Source organism: Alligator mississippiensis, chromosome 16, assembly GCF_030867095.1.
Source record: "Alligator mississippiensis isolate rAllMis1 chromosome 16, rAllMis1, whole genome shotgun sequence".
Classification (NCBI taxonomy): domain Eukaryota; kingdom Metazoa; phylum Chordata; order Crocodylia; family Alligatoridae; genus Alligator; species Alligator mississippiensis.
The window spans coordinates 9,177,817-9,200,025 of NC_081839.1; the positions used below are offsets into that span (position 1 = coordinate 9,177,817).

The 22,209-nt window shown below is 50.4% G+C and overlaps 2 protein-coding genes across 7 annotated transcripts in view; one reads left to right on the forward strand and one right to left on the reverse strand.

Annotated features, from left to right (window-relative positions):
* PIP5K1C (phosphatidylinositol-4-phosphate 5-kinase type 1 gamma) overlaps positions 1–1,453 on the reverse strand; it is a 66,314-nt gene extending 64,861 nt beyond the window's left edge. Inside the window, exon 1 of one of the 4 annotated variants that reach the window (XM_006269328.4) lies at positions 1,180–1,443. In XM_006269328.4, the coding sequence (XP_006269390.1) occupies positions 1,180–1,270 (91 nt within the window). In that variant the 5' untranslated portion in view covers positions 1,271–1,443. Of the gene's footprint in view, positions 1–1,179 lie in introns of all 4 variants that reach the window. The other 3 variants (XM_059719645.1, XM_059719644.1, XM_019491221.2) reach the window with 3 other exon arrangements.
* A 15,261-nt stretch (positions 1,454–16,714) lies between these two features.
* The window catches only part of TJP3 (tight junction protein 3), a 40,428-nt gene continuing 34,933 nt past the window's right edge, over positions 16,715–22,209 (forward strand). Inside the window, exon 1 of one of the 3 annotated variants that reach the window (XM_014599829.3) lies at positions 16,715–16,821. The gene's annotated coding sequence lies outside the window, so the exon portion shown is untranslated. Of the gene's footprint in view, positions 16,822–18,823; positions 18,908–22,209 lie in introns of those variants that run through there. The other 2 variants (XM_019491231.2, XM_059719827.1) reach the window with 2 other exon arrangements.

Consider the following 22,209-nt stretch of genomic DNA (forward strand, 5'->3'; position numbering starts at 1 on the left):
AGAGCACAAGTAACTAGTGAAAGCATTAAAGACCGATGAGGGAAAACCAAACCCCCCACCCACCCCTCCTCCTCCACCGATTGCTTATAGCAAACAAGGTGAAACCTAACCCTGTGGACCATTACAGAGCTCAAGCTTTTCATCAAGGAAACAGACAGGGTGTAAGGAACAGCTTCAATTAAAAAATGCAGTTTCAGGAGAAAGATGACATTGGGGTTTGACTGCAGGACTGAAGCTAAGGAGCTCCCAGACTAACCGTAGAGAGGTGGCTAGCTGTGTTTGCCTGAAGCCAGGCCAGGGTGGCACCTTAGGACTGTTTCAGAGGCTCCGGCTTTCGTCAGTGATGGCCACTTCATCAGATACATGACCTTGGCCAGATCATGCAAGTGTCCCAGGCTCCCCATCTATTGCATGGGGATCACCATTTCCCTCCATTACAAGGAGGCTGTGAAGTCAAGAGTGCCTGCGTGGCTGCTAGGACATTGCAAGGATGAAACCAGGGAAAAGCCAGTGGCGAGCTAATCGACAGGCATGCCTGCCTGTGTCACCAGACGGGCCGCTGACTGGCGGGATCTGGCTGGGAAAGAAAGGTGGCTTTTGCCCTGCAGCCCTTCACGTTTCTAATAACCCCAGGCTGGCTTCATCAGGGGGCTCCTGCCGCACGACAGCCGGGCACAAAACCATCTCCTGGGTGGCTAGAGGACTAGCCCAAGGCTGTCCCCAGGATGCGGGCTGGCAACAGGTGATTTACCCAGTGCCCTGCACCAGCCACAGAGCTCCCACCGCTCGCCGGACATGCTGCTGCCACTGCTGCGCCTGACCCCACGCCGGGACTCCAGCGCCCGGCTTTCCCTGCACAGGGTGCCTCATGCCCGTGGCATCGCCTGAGGCGTGACAAGCAGGATCAGGCCAGGCAGCTCCTGCCAGCTCCGTCACCCGAAGTCCAGCACCGGGGGGAGGGGGGGCAGGGGGTGCTGGCCAGATGCTACCATTCCGGGTGCTGGGGGAGGTAGGGGGTGCTGGCCGGACGCTACCATTCAGGGTGCTGGCCGGACACTACCATTCAGGGTGCTGGGGAGGGGGGGGGCAGGGCGCTACCATTCGGGGTTCTCCAGGAGCAGGCGGCGGCGGGCGCTGCCTTTCAGCAGGTCGCCTCCGGCTGCCTCGGAGCCCCTTTACCTCCTGCCGCGTCCGGTCCAGCCTCGGGAGTGATGGCTCCGGCGCCGGTAGCGGCGGCGCTCTCCGCCTCGTCCGGCACCTCCAGCTCCATAGCCGCGCGGGGAGAGAGGGAGGCTGGGCAGACCCAGACCTCGACCCCGGCCCGGCCACCGCGCCCCCTCCCGCGGCCGCCGCCGACACCAGCACGAGCCGCCGCTGAGGAGACTGGGAGCCGTGACGGGCCGCGGGTACCATAGAGAGCGGGCACCGCGGATAGACACGCCCCCGGGAGCCCAGAGGCGGGAGGAGACCATAGAGAGCAGGGAGGCAGAGGTAGAGCGGTGCTGCACGGGCCGCAGGCCAGCTTGGGCCATTCGCGGCGGGGAGGGGATCATAGAGGCGGTCGGTGGCCAGAGCGGCGCGTTGAGCGGAAGTCCGCCGCAGCTGGGCGCTGGGGGTCACTCGGGGGTAGAGGCGGCTCGCCGTGCACACACGTGCTCTCTCGCTGCGGGGGCAAATTGGGCCCTGCATCTCCTCCTGCTCCTGCACAGCCCCAGGTGGCCGGGCTGCCTGTGCCGGCCTGCTCTGCTGGCATCATGACGGACCTCTAGGGCCGAGGAAATCCCGGGGGCGGCAGGATGAGGCCGACGGGCCCACCCCCTGGGTAGCCATTCCGCCGACTGGCAGCCCTTGAGAAATAAAAACACCCTAACCCGTCAGCTGTACCCGTGTTTTTCCTCTGGAAGATGCCCTTCAAGTAACTCATTCCCGCATCTCCATTTTGGCTCTGGCCGGCCCAGGGTTGTAAGATACTGTTTTAACGATGCTGTGATTCACGCAGCAAAACTCCTGCTTTAACACATAGCGAACTGGTCGAGGTCCAAATCTGGTCTTCCTTCTTAGACTAGACCCGTTTATCGCACATTAAAACGCACATCGACCTGTCCACACCAGCTCCTCGGGATACGTTCGGTCTCGTTTACGCAGCAGTCGGCATACAGTCCGACAGGACGTGGATTCGCAGCACGGCTCCCCGTCGCTAGCTCGACTCTTGGAGCACATTTGCAAGGGATAGTGCAGCGTCATGCCGAGGCAGCCAAGCTGATGAGCCAGTTTAGGCGCTGGCAATAAATTTTGCTGCATTGGCAGGGCGCTCTGCCCGTTTCTGTTGAGAAGCAGGGCATTTTAGCCCAGTGCATTAGCGCAGCCAGATGGCCTCTCTTCCCCAAACTGGCCGGTTCAGAGCTGGCTCATCGGGATACAGTTGGGGCTTGGCACAGGTTCAGTTTGTGCCGTTCCCAGTGTGTGGAGTTGTGTGCTGTGAGCAGAGCTGGGATGTGAGGAGCAGGCTCTGGTTCACGTTCCCAAGTCTGAAGGTATCCTGCTGGCACTCCACCACCCGAGGGGACTGAGCAGGTATCCCAGCACGCAGGGGTTCCCCTGCCTCGGTTGAGATCAGAGCACAGGGTAGGAAAGCAAGCGCTGATTACTTGTCTGGTTGACACTGCCTCTAGCTGAGGGGAACTGAGGCACAGGGGCCAGAGGGCTCATGGGAAGAACTGAGGAACTGAGGTTTAGGAGACAGACACTGGTGTTCAGGCCCCCCCTGCTCTTTTCCTTGTACCCTGTTAGAATCCGAGCCCCTGATGCAACATGGGAAGGGCTCCTGGAGTAGTTCACTGCTCATTGGAACAGTTAATGGTTAATTCTTGCTTCCAAATCACTGAATGGAAAATCAATCCACTTCTACCCCTTCCTGCCCCACCCTTTCCTGCCAGCAAACTGTACTGCCCACACCTCCCTGAGCACTGTCCACACCACACGTGGTTTCTTTGGGAGATTTCTAAGATTGCCTTTTTCCAAGCATTTTGAAACCTTTTTTTGCCATGAATCGCTGCTGGGAATGGAGTGCGACAGCGGCAGTGGCCCGGAGCAAGAGCAGGGGAGCTCTGAGCATACAACACAGCTTGTCCCTTGTGTGCGGCACCGCTGGCATTACCCCCATGACCCTCATTTGGGTCTCAACCCAAGGTTGGGAACCACTGCAGTAGAGTCTGGGTCAAGGGAAAGACGGGCCTTGGAGCATAAGGAGAAACAGAGGGCACTCTGGGATGCTGGAGTAGGGTGATATCTCTGTGGAGCAAGTACACCGTTTGATGTCACTCGAGATAAACCTCAACCTAAAGGGCACAACTTTTACGTTTTCCTCACACTTCCAATGTCACAAATGGCTTAAAAGTGTATCTGCTTGTACTATGGGATGTCACAAATGCACTTGGAATGACACAAATTGAATGTGTTCCAAGACTGTAGTATGTTACTGCAGGCTGTTGCCCATCTTCCCTTTCTCTCACCAGAGCACTGCTTCCTGATGGAGCTCTGCTTCCTTTTCTTTCTCACACCCAGACACAAACCCTAGAAGTCCCACATTGCCACTATCATTTATTAAATAATAATAATCATAATTTATTATGTGTATTGCAGTATCACTTAGGGCCCCTAGTCATAGACCAGGATCTGACTGTGGACAGTCTTCAACCAAATACAACATCTAAGCCTCATGTTGGTGAACAAGGCCTTGCTATTAACAGTGCAAAATGCTGTATCCCCTTCTCCCATGGAAGCAAATACACCTGTTGTGCAATGTATTCAGTCCTGGTTGACTGAGAAAACAAGAATCTGTTCCCTACACCAATGTGAGGTCTCTGGTATTACAGTATTTATTATTTTCTACCCAGGAGACTTTTAATTCACCAGGAACTTGCAATAGGCTGAGTTGCATTTGTCTGGGTGTGACCTTGGTGACCGGCTGTTTTCACAGTAAAACAGCCAGGGTGTGTTTGTGAGTGTCTGTGCATGCGTAAACTAGAAAAAAGGATGTTGGTAGATACATAATCTCATGCTGGTTTTCTTGTTTGTGTGGCTTTGAATTTTGTATTAAATTTGTTTGCTTTAGTGAGTATTTTAAGTTTGAATTCAGCTAGTTTTTCAAAACCTTTAAAGAGAGAGAAGATGTGAAGAGTTTCTCTCAGTGAGTGCCTATCTCATGCAGACCTGCTCCATGTAAGTTTTCCTGGCAGAAGTTTGCACATGTCTACACACAACATGCCTTCAAGGTAGAAAAAAATCCTTTAGCTTTGCCTAGAAACCCTCTGCCACCCAAGAGCAATCTGCTAACCTCAGCAATCCTTCAGAAGCAATCCCATACTTCCTCTCTGGAGTCTGGTTTAGACTCCACTGACTACAGCTCAAACTGACTGTCCCCCACCCCCCGTTAAAATCAGTCCATCATTCTGAAAACACCCATTCTCTATCACCAGAACATGGGAGAGTCAGCAAGTTGACGAGCCAAGATAGGCTGTCATGCAATGCCTAAGCATTTTACTGGAGTAGAAGGAAGCTTGTGGGATCAGGGAGCTGTTCAATTCCAGCTCCATGAAGGAACCACCATGTGTTTGAGGAGATGGCTGGGGGAACATATTGAACAGCAGGCAGTGTAAGGCAAATGAAAGCTGTTTGCAGGCCTGTCACAGGGTGGTCCTCCACAACGAACATTTAGGAGTGTTCTTCAAGACATGGCCTCTTTTTATGGAGCTGGAGGCAATTCAAGGCAAGGCTCTATTCACAAGCAATGGGGGGAAATATTATTTTAGGGGGGGGGGACTGAGCCCCTGCCTGAACCCTGCCCCTCCCTCCCACAGGGCTGTTGCAGGGCCAGCATGCGCTGGGGCTGTATGCAGCAGCGAAGGAGTGGCTGCATGCCAAGCAGCACTGGGCGCTGTGGGACGATAATGATGCTGCTGTTGTCAGCCACAACAAAAAGTTTTGGGGGCTAATGGTTAGCCCCAGTCTTTCACCGCCTATGCCCCTACCACAGTCCATGTCTTGACAGTGGACATTTTGAAGGAGAGCCTAGTGAACCACAGGGAGGAAACATGACTGTGCTCTGCACTAAGGAACAGATCAGCCTTTCTCCGGAGGAGAAATGGGATGAGCCACATGCTGTTTGAGACCCAGGAGAGTCACAGCCAGGGCTGGTCCATGCAGCTGGACAGCAGTGAGGTTCAAGAAACAAGCTCTGGCAAACGCTACCACTTCTTGTTTTCCCCTGTGCCTGCCTGTTCCTTGGCAGACTCTACCCCTTCTGTTTGAATTTTGCTTTAAGAGCTGCTTTATTGACCACTCCTTGCCCGGGCACATAAAGGAGAGAAGAAAAGATTTGTTTCCTGGACCGTGAAAAGTGCCCTTCCCCACTCAGATGGAGATGGTGATTGTTTTCTGTCCTGCAGAGCACAGTGTGCTGCAACATGAGCACGGTGGGGCCATGTGTGCACAGGCACGTTGCTGAGTCAGGGAGTCAGTCAGGAGCGGTGTCTTGATGGGGAAGCTGCTTGTAAATACTGGGTGGCCATGAGCTTCTAAAGCAATGGAGTACCATGCGCAGAGGCAGACAGGAGAGGATGCAGTCTTGCCAGGGAGTTTTAGTGAGGTCATGGTGCAGTAGCAAAGTGCTAGCTTGAGACTCACATTGAGAAACTTCAGCTATGCAGCTGATAGGGGCTGTGCCACCTGCCTGAATAGACAGCAACATCCCTTGCTCCCTGGGGGCACCACCAGCAAGTGCCATAGCAGATATTCCCACAGCCACTCCTCCACTCCTTCAGGTTCCTGGGGACTCCTTCAGGTTCTGGGCTGCCTTAAGGGAGGACAGCCCAGTGGAGTATTGCTGCAAACAGGCAGGCAGTGAAGTGGCTCATGTGCTCCCCAGTCTCCAGCAGCATCTCCTTCCTCTGAGCCTTGGTGACCCGCAGCAAGGAGACATTGCCCAGATCAGCTGCCTGCAAATAATTTAACATTTTGCTTAGCGCCGTGGGCAGCCTTGGATTTCCCTGCTTTATTCTCCATCTCTGCAGAGGCCCAGCAAGCTCACCAGGGCACTAGTGGAACAGGCATTTGGCAGTAAGCAAGCCCTGCAGGCTGAGCAGCATCTGTGCTGCTGCCTCTAGCAAGGTTAGGAGAGGAAACATTTAGAGTTTTCACTGCTTTCCTTTGTGCCTGAGCTTCCCTGTCTTCATTACTGGCCTCAGCAAGGCCTTGAGCAGTCCCTGGCTGACTGATGTGGAAGCAAAAGAGGAGAACAAGGAGGGGACAAGTGTGATAGGAGGTTGGGATGGTTCAAGCAATAAGAGACCTGGAAACAGAAGTGGGAGGAGAGGATGTTCTGAGAATGCCAGAAGGAGCAGAAGACCGGGAGGAGAGGGGAACGGCATATGACACAGCTCCTCAGGCAGAAACTCAGACCACCAGACCCAGCAGGTTGCTCCCACCCAGCTGCCCCATTCCATAGGAGTGTAGGAGGTATTCAGGGCACCCTGCACTTCCTGTCTGTCCTCATGATAGGAGGGCAGTGGGTGGAGTACAGGTATAGAGATAGGTGCATGGGTGCACAGTTGCATGGTACGAACTGTGTAATGGGTTTTTAGTGTGCTTTGAGCTACCAAGTGAACCTCTAGCTACTGACAGATAAAACTCATGACATTGGTGCTTGTGGGACTGACTATCTCTGTCTTGGGGCAATTGATTGTCTGTATTGATTCTTTCCTCTCCTTAGTCTGGTTTTGTAGGTGGTTTTGTAGGTGTTAATTGTTACTAATTAACTGGTTACAATAGCTAGCAACTGTGTATTGAGCTGGTCCCTGAGCGAATCATGATTGATTGGTAACTGGTAACACAGTAGCTTAGTAGCCAGGCCTGCAGTAGGTCCCCTCCCCCCACCCACCTTGCCCAAGACAGACACAGTGGCACAAGCACCCATGACACAAGGTTTGCCTGTCAGCAGCCAGAGGTGCAGGGCCCCAGAACCCCGAACCCCCGCACCGATCTCCTCCACAGCTGGCAGGCTTTGTGTCCGCAGCAGGGGCCACCATCCCTGCAGCTTTCACCCTGCTGCACCTTAACACACACAGTGTCACCCATGTCACGAGTTTTGCTTGTCCTCAGCTTGAGGTGCAGTTTCCCCCAAACCCCTGCACTTATCTCCTTGACAGCTGGCAGGCTTTGTGGCCTCATCAGGGGCTACCGCCCCTGCAGTTTTCAGCCCGCTGAGCCTTAACACACACAGGGTCACCTATGCCACAAGTTTTGCCTGTCAGCAGCTTGAGGTGCAGTTTTCCCCAAACCCCTGCACCTATTTTCTTGAAGCTTGGCAGGCTTTGTGGCCTCAGCAGGGGCTACCTTCCCTGCAGTTTTCACCACCCTGTAGCGTAACACATAGACGTGACACGAGTTTTGCTTCCAAGAATTTGGGGTGCAGTTTCCCATGAACCCCCACACCGATCTTTTGGAACTTGGCAGGCTTCAGACTTCTGCAGAGGATACCGTCCCTGCAAATTTAATCCAAATCAGACAAAAAACAACAAAGTTATAGATATTTAATTGATTCCCCATAATACCCTATGGCTGTATCTCTGTGGTGGCTCCAATGCTTTTCCGAAGTGCAGAGGAGCTGGCTGGGGGTGCCCTGAGGGCATAGAGCTTTGCAGCCTTATTGATGGAGCTCTGCTGCCAAATCAAATGCTGCTGGCTTTTCTCTTCAGAACGGCCCTGGGAATAATGAGCAATCCCAGGGGCAGGTATTTCCATGAGGACTGTTCTCCAGCACCATCAAGTAGGCCTGTGTGAGTAGGCAGCTATTCGATTCGGCTTCAGATCCGGCCGCTTCGGATGCCAGTGATCCAATTCAGAGATCCGGATTGGTTTCCTGCTTCGATTTGGCTGGATCGGCTCTGAAGCTTCAGAGCCACTTCGGAGATCTGGCCATAGGGTATAATGGGGAATCAATGAAATATGGTTTTTTTGTCCGATTCAGATGAAACTTGCAGGAATGGTAGCCTCTTCTGAGCGCATGAAGCCTGCCAAGTCTCAAGCAGATAGATACAGGGGTTTCTGGGAATGTGCACCTCAAATTCTTGAAAGTAAAACTCATGTCACGTGTGTGTTAAGCCACAGCAGGATCAAAACTGCAGGGGTGGTAGCCCCTGGTGAGGCCACAAAGTCTGTCAAGTTTCAAGGAGATAGGTGCAGGGGTTTAGGGGGAAATGCACCTCAAGCTGCTGACAGGCAAAACTCGTGACATAGATGACCCCGTGTGTGTAAAGGTGCAGTAGAGTGAAAACTGCAGGGGTGGTAGCCCCTGCTGAGGCCACAAAGCCTGCCAAGTTTCAAGGAGATAGGTGCAGGAGGTTTGGGGAAACGGTACCCCAAATACTTGAAAGCAAAATTCATATCATGTGTATGTGTTACACCACAGTGGGGTGAAAACTGCTAGAGTGGTCACCCCTGCTGAGGCCATGAAGTCTGCCAAGTTTCAAGGAGATAGGTGCAGGGGGAGTCTAGCTTCTGGGGCCCTGCGCCTCTGGCTGCTAACAGGCAAAACTCGTGACATAAATGACCCTGTGTGTGTTAAGGCACAGCAGGGTGAAAACTGCAGGCCTGCTAGCCCCTGCTGAGGCCATGACGCCTGCCAGCTGTCGAGGAGACCGGTGCAGGGGGGTTCTGGGGCCCTGCACCCCTAGCTGCTGACAGGCAAAACTCATGCCATGGGTGCTTGTGCAACTGACTGCCTCTGTTTTGGGGCAGTTGATTGTCTGTATCAATTATTTCCTCTCCTTAGTCTGTGGTTTTGTAGGTGTTAATCCTGGTTAACTTGTTACATTAGCTAGCTACTGTGTATTGAGCTGGTCCCTGAGTGAATCATGATTGATTGGTAACTGGTAACACGGTAGCTTAGCAGCCAGGCCTGCAGTAGTTCCCTCCCCCCACACGCCCCAAGACAGTCAGTCCCACAAGCACCCATGGCACGACTTTTGTCTGTCAGCAGCTAGGGGTGCAGGGCCCCAGAAACCCTGCACCGATCTCCTTGACAGCTGGCAGGCTTTGTGGCTGCAGCAGGGGCCACCATCCCTGCAGCTGTCACCCTGCTGCGCCTTAACACACAGTGTCACCATGTCACAAGTTTTTCTTGTCCTCAACTTGAGGTGCAGTTGAGCTGGACCCCAAGTCTGTTCCTCTTTCTGTCAAAGATCTTGGTGCTGCTCAGCTCCATTTTTGTGCATAAAACAGGCCGTTCTGTGATTCAGGGGTAGGACTGTGCTGCTGCGCTGGCACGTGCCTCTGTTGAAGATCTGCCCATGCCTCTTCTCATCTTCCCACTCTCCTCATCCTCTCTCTCCCTCAAGTCCAGGGCTCTTTGCAAAAGCAACTGTGTTTACAACTCTCATATGCTCTGCATCCTCCTCAGTGGTCTGTGATGAGGAGTGGGAGTGTGGACCACAGGGTTTTCACTCTTAAAATGCTCCATTACAAGTTTTATGGAATAAATTTCAGTCCTGTTATGCTTGAAAGACAGTGCTACACTGAACTGTATGATGGAAATGCACCCCCACAAACACTCCTGTGCCTGAAGCATCATGCTGTGGCAGCATGAACTTCAATTCTCATCCAGCTGCCATTACTCAATTGCTTTTCATATAAAAAAAATGAGTGTGGTTGCCTTTTCTACCTGCCTGTTTTACTATATAGCATGAAATCTTTGCTAAGAGTAACTGTGAAGGCACCCTTATACTGTAGTCTTAATAAAAAGGGCTTTAAAGAAGGACTCTCTGCCTGAAAAGCTCTGTTCATCTTAAGTAAAGATGTGTTGCAATACTTTTGACTGTGCAACTTCTCAATCAAAAAGCACTTTAGAAGGTCAAAAATGCTGAAGTTGACAATCTCAACCATTTTTCAAAATATCAGTAACAGGAATGCCCCAGTGCAACCCTCTGTCTGGAGCTGTTATAAGTATCTCCATCAAGAACAAAGCAGAAGCCTCACACCCGTTAGCCCCGAAAGTTAAAATCTGAGGGCCAGATCCTGCCCCCTCCTCCCCACTCATGCAAAGGAGGCTCTTACCACAGGCCAAATCCTGCTGACATCTGCATCTTGTCTATACTGGGGAATGTACTAGCAGGGCGTTACCAGTGTAATTTCACTGGTCTTGGTACCAAAGTATACCACAGCCTGTGGACATTCCTATCACAGCAGGAGGGCGTTATTCTGGTTACATGAATGCCATTTTCAAAGCAACAAGCTAAACTAGAAAAAAATAAATGTGCACACCAGAATAAGAGAGTTCCTTCAGGGCATTACACTGGTATAACTGTAATGGCACCATTACACTCATATTGTTTTTGCCAGTAATAATCCACCTGCAGACAAGCCCTAAGGGTCTTTCAGTTTAGCCCTGAGCTTGGATTTGTTAGTTCTTCATGTTTTATCAAGTGATCTGTGAAGACCAAAAGCTTAGAGGTGTTGTGGTGGGGACTGGGGAGTGCTAAGAAGACAGAAGGGAGGTAGCAGCAATGTAATGAAGACTGAGGAAGAAGAAGCCACTGAGTCCACCTGGGAAAAGCACACCCCAGAGATGGGAGATGTGCAGCTGTAGCCTAGAGAGCTCACCAGGGCAATGCTACCCATGACTTTCAGGCCATTTTTTGTTTATTTAGTGGGATTTACCTTCCCCCCAAGCTGAGCTGGGCACTGAAGCTCTCCCACCCTGGAGGTAATTAGAAGTTTCCAGCCAGGATCTTGGTTACATCAGAAGACCTCACACGTTGCTGCTCATGTAGGCTGAACTGTAACCTTATCCTGGACATCTTAAATGCCAATGAGGTTGAGGTGTTTACAACTGACAGCGGATGAGGAAAGCCGTGATACAGAAGCCAGGGGCTGCGCCAAACTGATGGGAGGGCTTGGCTTCAAAGAAGATGCATGAGGAGCTGCATTTTGCATCCTGTGCCAACTTAGCATCCCATGCCAACTTTGCATCCCATGCCAACATGACCACAGAGAGGTCATGGAGGATGAGAGGGACTCAGAGGAAGCAGCATAGGAGGAATGTGAGGGCTAGATGGCCCCTTGTTGGGACCAAGGAAAGGCTGGGACAGTAGGTAAAGGAACATCCATAGGGAAGTAGAGTAATGGCAAGACAATCCCCTACAGAACAATATTGAGGGGAGATCCATAGAGATCCCTGTTCTCTTTGGAGACAGAAAAGAAAAACTGCAGGGTAGCCTGATGTGGGTCCTAGAAGGAGACAGGAAGGAAAAAGGGAGGATAATTCTTTCCCAGTGAATACAGGGCATACGTACTTTCTGCCCACAGAGCTGACTGCTACCATCTGCCTCAAGCACCAAGCTGACACAGTTTAGGCTCAAGACAATTTACTGACAGTACTAGACTTCAAAGAATGGGATGTGCTACCTCCCTTGCCCCTGGCAGCACGTGGTACCACCATGATGCCAGATGTCAAATGAAGGCTGGTGTCACGTGCTCTAAAGCAGCATGCAGCGTTATCCTTCTTGCCTGATGCTGGGGTGGGAAACATTGTGGCCTGACAAGGTGCCTGGATATGCCCTGCCCCCATAACCCTGAAGGTGCTAGGACATGGCATGATGATAATACAGGGAACTGCTCTTCCTACACGATACCTGGATGCACCAGGGCCTACCCCAGTGTAGGGACGGGGCATGATCTCTGGGCTCCTCTCAGTGCCACGTTGATGCTTTACATGCTTAGTGGCACCTAATGCATAGTCTCTATGTCACAGTGCCCTCTGCAGGGCATCACTGTGCCCCTGCAGAGTCCTGTGGTTTCTTTGGCACTGTGACATTTCTGGAAGATGTGGCTTGATCAGAACCTGGTAATAATGTTCACAGGGGACTCGTTTTCAAGCTGGCTCTGCCTCCTTGGCTTTGAACCAGCAGCTCTGTCACTAAAGTCCCACAGCTTCAACATCTTTTTCCATCTCCTTAATACTGGGTCAAATTCAGCCTGAACATAAGAGGACTTAGATCCACTGAAGTCAGCAGACCAGTCCTTTACATCAGGGCTGAAAGTGGTCCACTAGGCACATGCGTGCTTTTTTGTCTTACCTTCCTTTTCTATCTTTGTAGTACTCACCATTGCTGTGAGGCAGCCAACTGGCTCTGTAGATGCCAGTAGAAGTTTCCTCTGATGGCAGCATGATATACCCTCGAGGGGTGTAGAAATCACGTGGATTCCAGTATAAGGCTGAGCTGGCCAATACAATTGGAGGACATTTTGCCTAGTAGCGATGAGAATGGTCTCTAAACATATTTTTCAAAAGGAAATATCTTTTCTGCTGTGGAATATGCTCCTCTAAAAGAAAGGAGTGAAGGCACCGAGCCCCCTCTTCCTTGTAATAACACACCAGACATGTGCCTTTCAGCAGACCCTGCTGAGCCATTGGGGACCTAAACAACCCACTCACTGTCCTGGTTTTCCTTCCAACTCCCATGGGCCAGGACTTCAGCATAATTTTCTGCAGGCTTCTTGCAAGTCTTTCCCCATACAATGATACCATCTAGTGGTAGAGATCTGCACTTGTGTCTGCTTCTGTTCTAGTTCAGCTTTATCTTCAATGGGACACTAAGGACACATCTACATGTGCCGATTTAAGGCACATTAGCCATTTTTAAGGTGCATTAAGGGCGCAGGTCTACATGTGTGTGCCCCAATGCGCCTTAAAAATGGCGATTTTATGCTATTCATGCCTAAATTTGATACCTGCAAAAGCAAAAGCAGGTGTCAAATTTAGGCGTGAACAGCTAAAGTGCCTTAATGCATGTGTAGCTGCACTAGGGCACATTAATGTTGTATATGTCAACTGATATGAGACTAACTTGAATCCCAAGTTAGTTTATATACCTCATTAATGCACTTTAGCCCGTGCACACGTAGATGCACACCTAAATTGCCTTAATGCGCATCAGGCAAATGCACATTAAGTTTAGGCATGTGTAAAAGCACGTGTAGACACCCTAAGAGATTAATCTTTAACATTTGAAGACAAGGCCCTTGTAGATTTAATATGAATTAGCTGGCACAGGTACACCCTAAGTCCCAGGGTCTAATGCAACTGCTGTGTCTTCACTAGGATAGCAACACACGTTCAAACGTTGGTCCGGCCTCAGCTGGAGTACTGTGTTCATTTCTGGGCACCGCACTTTAAGATGGATGTGGCCTGCCTTGAGAGGGTTCAGAGGAGGGCCACCCGCTTGGTTGGAGGTCAGCACCTGGGGTGACGAGGAACAATGGCCAGAAGCTGCTGGAGAATAGGTTCAGGTTAGAGATTAGGAGGCACTATTTCACTGTCAGGGTAGCTAGGATCTGGAACCAACTTCCTAGGGAAGTAGTCCTCACTCCTACCTTGGATAAATTAAAAAAGAGGTTGGATGAACACCTGTCTGGGGTCGTGTGATCCCAGCATGTGCTCCAACCAGTGGCAGGGGGTTAGACTAGATGATCTATTCACGTCCCTTCTGACCCCTAACTACTATGAAACTACGAAACTACTATAAAAATATACCTGTTTTTGCTAGTACAGACAGGCTTTGCATGCACATGCTGCATAGCCAATGTGCTAGTGTCACTCATTCAGCCAAGTACAATGAAAGGGAAATACCTCACCACTTCTCCCAGAAAGTACCTCCTGTTGCCCTGTAGCACTTCCCCCATCCAATGAGGGGACTCGCTGGGCTCAGAACAGTCCATTGGCTACCACAACCAATTTGAAAGGGTTTTGCCCAGTTCTACGCAGCAGGAAGCTTTCAAGATCCTTTTCTATTATCTCTAGTCCCCCTTGATGAATGCAAACTTGCTGTATATCACTAGGGGCTGAGAAAGGTAAGTGAGAATATGGATTCATTCTGCACAGACAAATCTTACACGCACATGTGCACACACTCACTTACTAGGTACCATGAGTATGCTTCTACTGTTCATTGCAGTAAAATTAAGTATTTTTAGAATTGGGCCACAGCAGGCTCCCAAGTGGAAACACCACAGCTGATACCTACAATTTTTCTGACTGGCAGTGATCTAGCAAGGTCTCTGATTTAAAAAAATACAAACAAACCCTCCTGCCTTCAGTTATTCCTTGATTATATCCATCTGGTTAGGGAGGTAGTGATACTCAGTGGTTAGAGCAGGACACTAGGAGCCAGGAGATGTGCTACAGCCTGGACTAGGAATGAAGGGATGCATGAGAATCGCAAGACTTGGCTCTATCACTGAGCAGCTGTTTCATTTGGGCCAAGTCACTTATCCATGTGTGCCTCAATTCCCTGATGTGCCAAACAGACATGCTTTGTAATTTCCATTTCTGCAAAATTCTTTGAGATCCTTTAATGGAAGGTGCCATCTAAGCACCCGTTATCATCATGCACAGTATCTGAGGTTGGCATTCAGTTGTGTTCACTATTTTGGAAGACAGGTGGGATTCCTACAGCACAGAAAAGGGGGCTCACTCATAGAGTTCAGCAAAGAAAGAAGCAGCACAACACAAACTGCTTCATAATTTGGAAGCAAAAGGGCTTAAAGGAAACAGCACCTCAGCGTGAAAATGGGTGTTCAGCATTATCCTCAAGCCAAGGGAAACCTTATTTTTTAGGCATCATCGGTGCACCTGCATAATGTGGTATCAGACACTGAGAGCCTCTAGCATTCAGTAACATTTCACATCTTCACTGCCATGTGCAGATACTACTCAAGGAATCCCATGTAAAACCAGGAAGTATTATCCCCATTTCACAGATAACAAAGTTGAAATACAGATGATTTTTTTTTTGCCTAGCTCCACAGGCAGAATTATCATAATTAGTATTAAGAAGTGCCCCCACCCGACATCTAGACAGAGCTCAACAGAAAACAAAGAACAGCAATTCTATGAGTAGCAATGAAATTAGCAGCTCACCTGGCCTGAGCCTGGAGCTTAATCATGTCTCCCACTTTGGGATGGAAGTCGATGACTGCAGAGGTTAGGGGACCTCCTCCCCTACAATGCACAGTATTGCATAATTAGCCAGCTGTTTTATGTGGCTGTAATGATTTCCTCACTAGTAACAAATATTGACTACTGTTAGGGACATGAGCCTGGACCCAAACTGTTCCTCTGTGATGGCAAATGGGTCAAATCCCCCTGATACCAGCAGACACAGCTACCTACCCATTGTGATAACTTAAAAATCTTGTCCAGCACTACCCTGGTCAGACTACAGAACAACACTCACTTCTGAGCACCAACAGCATTTCTGCTATGGTGGCACCTAATAATAGCCAGCTGAAGACAAGGCCATGTTGCACCTGGCCCCATACAGTGCAACAAATAGCCTCTGCATCAAAGACAGTGGTACAAATAGACCAGGCAGACCCCCAAAATGGGAGGACGGTGAACCGCAACAGTGCAAACCACCCTTACTGCTGGGACATCCTTGGTTTTCATAGATTCATAGATCGTTAGGGGCTGGAAGGGACCTTGCAGATCATCAGGTCCAGCCCTCCCTGCCCTAGCCAGGAAGACTACTAGGGTTAGGTGATCCCAGCAAAGTGACTGTCCAGTCTCCTCTTGAAAACCTCCAGGGTAGGTGACTGCACCATCTCTGGAGGGAGTTTATCGCACAGTGTGGACACCCTGACTGTGAAGTTTTTCCTGGTTTTAAGCCTGAAGCCTTCCAGGAGTTTGTACCCATTGATCCTGGTCTTCCCCAGGGGTGCCCTAGTGAACAGTTGTTCACTGAGCTCCTGATGCAGTTCAGTCCCTTTGGGGGTCAGTGGGTCTGTGGTAGGATTTGCTAGACATGAAGGCAAGGGATAGAGAAGGGCATAGAAGAGGGTGGGAGGAGGGGATCAGGGTAAGTGAAAGGAGGAAATAGAGGAACAGGTGGAGAGGTTGCAGCCAGGGGCCAGTCTGCCTGGGGGAGAAAATGGCCTGTGCTGAGAGCATTGGAGAGGCATTTTTGGGAGGGGGTGGCATCCTTTTGGCCCATTCAGTTCTGTTAGTTGCATTTCAAAAGGTAAGGGGGCAGTTCCTGGTTACCCAGGGGTTGTCAATAGCTCCTCCCTGGAAAAGTCAGAGTTTATGATGCTAATCTGCCTCTACCATTGTTCTTCTTCCTGCGCCTCTCCAGGGAGTAGATAATCATTCTCCTGCTGCTGGTCAGATCCCAGGAGAGTCCTACCTAGCCAGCCTTCGCTAGAGGCATGTGGTAATAAATCATGTAGCAGAGAAGGAGCCCTCAAGGCTCCAGGAAGGCCGCAGAGTTATAGCAGGTGGTGAAAAAGCCCTGTGGGAGCCTCCCAACAATTTAGCATCCGAGGCTCTGATCTCACTTGTCTATAGTAAAAAGATGGTAATGAGAAAGCTCCCCTCCAGGGGCCAGGAGCCCAGCTGCAATGGGCAAGGCTGTCTTCTATCACTGCTGCCCCCTTTGCTGCTGCCTCCGAAAGCTTTCTGTGATGTGATGAGTGCCTGCAGCACTGGTGTTGGCATTTGATTGCCAGCAAAGCTCCCCAAGGCCCATTTCCCTGAGGTTAGGTGTCCCATTGCCCGTTGTTTGCTGCATAGTCTGGCCCACAAAGGGTTACGCAAGAAGCCCTGAAGTGAAAGCTGCTGCTGCATATTTCCAGCAGGCTTTACCTGGTGAGTGGAGAGTTGGCTTTTCCTGGTAGGGGAACACCAGGGGAGTCTGTTCCCACCTGTGGCTGCGGTCAGGTGAATGTTTGTCCCCTGCTGAGGAGGAGATATTCCTCTGTCTCCAGAAGGTGAGTGCCCAACTCTGCTTGAGGCTGTGGCTTTAACTGGAGTTGGTATTGCTGGTAACTGGGGGAAAGAGCAGAAATTCTTCTTCTCTGGGAAAATCCCAGATTTGCCACCCTTTTGTCAACACACCTTCCTGGGAGGGGAGGAGGTTTTCCCGACCCACAGTTGTTTCTAGGTTGGTGTGTCTTGCCCCCAAAGAAGCTGCTACTCCCCTGTAATAGGGAAAGAGCAGTGTTACAAATTCTCTTTTTCATTCCCATTGACTCCTGTGAAGTTTCTTAAAGAATGACTGCGTCAGGTACCAAATGGGAGGGTTGCAAACAGAGCTTTTTCCTAAACAGCAACTTTTTCCCAGCAAACTGGCCTCTCGCTCTTGGCAGCAGTAGCTTGCTAATCACGGCCAGTGACTTCACACTAGGCTGAACCCGGAGCCCTGGAAGTGGCAGCCTGGAGGAGTCCGTTTTAAAGTTGTGAGCTGTATTTCCTGGGTGGATTTTCCCACTGTCTGATTAGTTACTTGATCTAAACCCCATCAAACCTGTAGGTCTAAGGCCTCCTTCCCCTAGGCAGTGAGGAACGCAGCTCTCTGCTGTAGCCACAAAACAACTTGGATAGTTTAGCCTTGGAAAGAGAGTTCTTCAAGGTGAGCAGGGGGTGTGCAACATGATAAGGCTCCCAACGTGCTATCTAGGATGGTGATCAATTTTTCTCCATGGGAACAGGTGATGGGACAAGAAGTAGCCTGCTTCATTTGCAGAAAAGATGAATTAGGAACAACTTTCAAACTAAAGAGTAGTGAAGAACTGATGCTGTGGAATCTCCTTTGTTGGAGGTTTTCAAAACCAGGTTAGACTAATATTTGTTAGGGATTGTCCAGTTCGGACCCTGTTTCAGTGTGGGGAAATAGACTGGATTATCTCCTGAAGACCCGCTTGGTCCCACTTTTCTATGATAAATGGTCTGTCCTTTCTGATGACCATGCAGCACAGCTGATGTTCACCTAGTGAAGCAGCAGTATAGGTGAGCAGGAGACTGACTGCACAGGGGCTCTGGTCCAACAAGGAGCTGTAACAGGTTGCAGGCCGTCTTGGGGGAGGTTGTCCAATTGGTGCTTTGCTTTGCACAAGCGCGCCTGAGATCTGCTCCTGTGTCACAGATTCACACAGATCACAGAAGTTTAGGGATGGATGGGATCTCGTGAGATGATCAGATCCAGCCCCCTTGCTCTAGGCAGGAAAGACTGCTGGGGTCAAATAACCCCAGCAAGGTTTGCCTTTGCAGAAGGATATACCCTCAGGGATGCAAATACACCAGCTCCATTTATGTTGGAGTTAGGCGACCTGATTCCAACACTGTTCCCCCCCGGAATGCAGATGGGACCTTAGCTGAGCTTAAAACTCCATGAAAAAGTCTTAAAAGCCAGCTGTGTTTGTCAGATATCCACAAACTGTTTGTGTCCTTGCAGGTTACTGGTAGTTCAGCAAGAAACTGTGTGGTAGGCAGGAGAGGCCAATCATTAGCAATGCTCACAGTGCTCTGTGCACACTCCAGGGGACAAGCTCCAAAGTTTCCAGTGTAAAGCCACACTCCTACCCTCAGGCCATAGAGAGGAACTGGGTACTGCAAATGTTTTTTAAAAGGCCTTCCCAATGCCGGCAGTCCGTGCAGGCTGGCCTATGCTTTGTTAAACACGGACTGTGTGTGCAGCCACCCAGATCACCGGGTTCCTGGGCCCATGACTCTCCCAGAGCAGCCCTGGCCCAGGTGAAGTGGGCTGCAGGGGGAAGGAGCCTGTCAGGTTTCAGTGTGACTCAGGCTGGGCTGCGGTCAGACCAGCATTAGCTCAGATACTTCTACTCCCTGCTTGATTTAGGGTGGGGGCTGGTTTCTGCAGTGAAACCTGCCAAACCAGCTTCTCTGGCTGTCTGATTGGGCCCCTGCTATGTTCCAGTCCCTTAGCATTATATGCACGCAACAGCCAGGCCAGTGTTTAAATGGCCCAAGAGAGAAGGACGGCTCCATCCAGGCTGCAGAAGCAAACCTTGGCTCCAGGGGTCTTGCTCAGGTGATGCAGGCTTGGGGCTGCAGGTCAGTGTCAAGTGTCCTGGCTGAGCTGAGGCTGGACCAGGACGGGGTTCCTCACTTGACAGCTCTTTCCAGGGCACTGAATACAAATTCTTCTTCTTGCCTGCCTGTTTCAGATTGACTTGGTTTATCTTTGCTCTGCCTCTTTCTCAGAAACTCTGTGCCAGGCAGCTGGTAAAGGAGAGAACTGGGGCTACGGGCAACAGAAACCACATATCGGCTTGAAAAATAAACTGGGGCAGAGCCTTCAGAGCTAACCTCACGCTGCGATTCTGTCGCCAGGAAGCTTGATCTGATGGGGCAGCTGGGGCCAGAGACTGCAGCAGCTCCTGAGGCTTGCAGCTCCCTCTGGCTTGCGACTCCACAGTGGGGCCTGGTCTCCCATTCCAGCCCATGCCCTTTGTGGTTGTAGAGACAAAGCTTAATTATTTGGGGAGGTTATAGTGAGCAAGACTGGATTTACAGCACACTCCTTCCTCTGAACTTGCACCACCCCTGCTTTGCCACATTGTGCACCTTGGGGGGCGGTTACCTGCTTTCCAAGTGGACCGAGCTGCTGCTCTCTGCACCTGCATGGGCAATTAGTACAATAGTGGGTGTGCAGCATGGTTATGGTCTAGCTTGCTGTGTAAATGAGTGTGGAGTGGACAATTCCTGGGGTCCTACCATGCCTCCCAGCAGTGTTTGCAGCCTCAGGCAGGGGAAAAAGCAGGAATGAGCAGGGCCCAGTCTTCACTTTGCCTGCATCAGGGCTTGCCTTTAAACACAGCTTTTTTCTTTTGTATTCCACACCAAGGCTGTATTAAGCAGATGCTGGAAGACTGGGGAGGTATGAGGGATGGTGGCTAGGTCAGTAGGTTGGGGAGGTGGAAGAGGGCATTGGCTGTGTGGGAATGACCCTGTGAGCCCTCACTGGAGTAACAATCTGTCTTGGTTGACAACTTCAGCCTCACACTGAGGATGAACCTTGGGTTCCCTCCTCCTGTATTGTGATATCTTTTATTAGACCAACTGTTAGTTGAGATATCACATCTACTCAAAGAACCATGCCTGCCTATGTCCTTAGACCAACATGGCTACAACCAAACCTAACACCACCCCCTCTCCGCCTGTATTTGCATTTTGCGGAGAAGGGGCGAGCCCCACAAACCCTTGCTCAAGGTTCCTGGCTGAGCTGGAAATAGAAAATAGGTGTCTGGACAAACAGGCTTGGTCCGTGCCTAGATGCTCTTGAACTTTCTGCAGGCTGCCACTGTGCATGCAGCAGCTGGCACTTGCCCAGAATGCACTGCCCGTCCTGGCAGCTCAGCTGCCGCAGCCGAGTCTGAGACGGAGCTGCTTGAAGCACCAGTGCTGCAGCTCTCAACCTCATTGAACTTGGAGTGCCTTTCACTGGACTTGTCAATCGAGTGGCAGCCAGTTTCCAAACTGAATTGATATACTACAGTGCTTGCTGAAGGGCTGGGGATCGGCCAGGCAGGGACAAGCCTTATCTCTTCACACCACACTTATCTCCTTGCACCTTGCTGCACCCTTCAAGGGATCTAGGCACTCCCAGGTGCCCTGGCAGCCTGGTTGAGAATCACTACATGAGGGTGTGCACATTTTTTTATTAAAATATATTTCTCTATATATGTATAGACATATATATATACACATGCTCTATCATAAACTTTCCATCACACATCTTAAACTGCATTAAGACGCCCGCACTGCCATTGCAATAAATGCACCCACACCTCTGCGCCCTGCGCACCCACCCTCTACCCTCCCCCAACACAATCGCAGTCCCTTAGTCCAAGCCCCGACTGGGGGTTTACATTCTCAGTTCATTCTCTGTTCTTGTCGCTGTCACTGTGTTACTGTGCACATGCCTTGGTGATGGCACCTGTTACCAGCCACCAGATCTCCCAGCAACTGAGTATGGACATAGCCTCCCACTCTGGCTCTAACCACCTTTGTGGTTATGCTGCCTTTATGATTCAATATGTGAACAAAATTATTCCCTTAAAGTGCAGCTGCCCCCTGCCTCATATTCCCACTCCTCACCTTTGCACATCTCCTTGGCCTTCCAAACATCTGCAGTGCCATCAAGCAGACGGGCTCCTGGCTGTGTGCTGGAGTGCACCGCAGGCCTGGGCTCTCAATTGGTGTTTCTTCTTACCTTGGGGCTTAATCTGGCTGGTTCTTTGTGTGCATCTCCCAGGATAGCTGTGCCTTTGTCCCCCAGGTGGTCACTAACATAACCACAGTCTAGAAGTGTAAAATGAAAAGGGCTGCGGAAGAACAGCCACTGAAACAAATGCCCCCTGCCAGTTGCCCAAAGAAGCATTGCCCCAGAGCAATAGGCAATAGGTTGGGCCCACTGATTTGGGAAAAGATGAGTGTTTGTGGCTAAAGTCTAAAACTGGGTGATGTGGGTAACATCCCTGGTTCTGCCATGGATATGCTGTGACCCCTTAGGGTAGTATAAGAGTGATGAAGAGCCATAATGGTCCAGCAATTATGCAAAAGGCAAGGAATCCTTAGGGAACGTATTCTGTCTCCCTTTTCCCCAAGTGTGAATCAGCTGTCAGTCTCACCCAAGAGCTGATTCCATGTCAGTTATTCTACAGGTCCCAATCCACTTGCTGTCTAAGTCACTTAAAGGTATATTTTCCATTTCCTGCATAGGAGTAGTTCATAAATTATTTTGCATGAAAGCTGCTTTCTAAATGTGAACTGTTACTGCTTTTTTGAATTTCAGTGTTCTTCCTGGCCAGCTCTGTTCCTCGGTACCAAGGAAAGCCTGAAACTGGCTGTATTTGTGGCCGTAGCAGAGATGGAAATCTCTGAAATTTCAAAAGACACCATAAATACTTAAGGCATAATGAATCTGTGAAACTCATTGCCACAAGGCTAAGAGCTTAACAGGATTAGAAAAAAAAAAAAAAGGATGAGGACACAATTAGCACAATTTGGACAATCAATTTTAGAAGGGACAGAAAACTTCCAGCTTGAAAGCAAAAGCTAAAGGGATGAGAGTGCCTTGGGGACATAGAAAGGGGGAGGGGGAGTTGATGTGCCATCTAATCTAGACTAGAGCATTTGGTACTGCCTGCATTTAGAGCAGGGGCGGGCAATTGTTTCAGGCGGAGGGCTGCTTACTGAGTTTTGGCAAGCCATCGAGGGCCGTGTGGCAGGCAGCCAGGGGTAGATAAATATTAATTTTCTAAATTTTTAGAGGCCCTGTGGGCCGGATAGAATGGCCTGATGGGCTGCTTTTGGCCCCTGGGCTGCATTTTGCCCACCCCTGATTTAGAGGC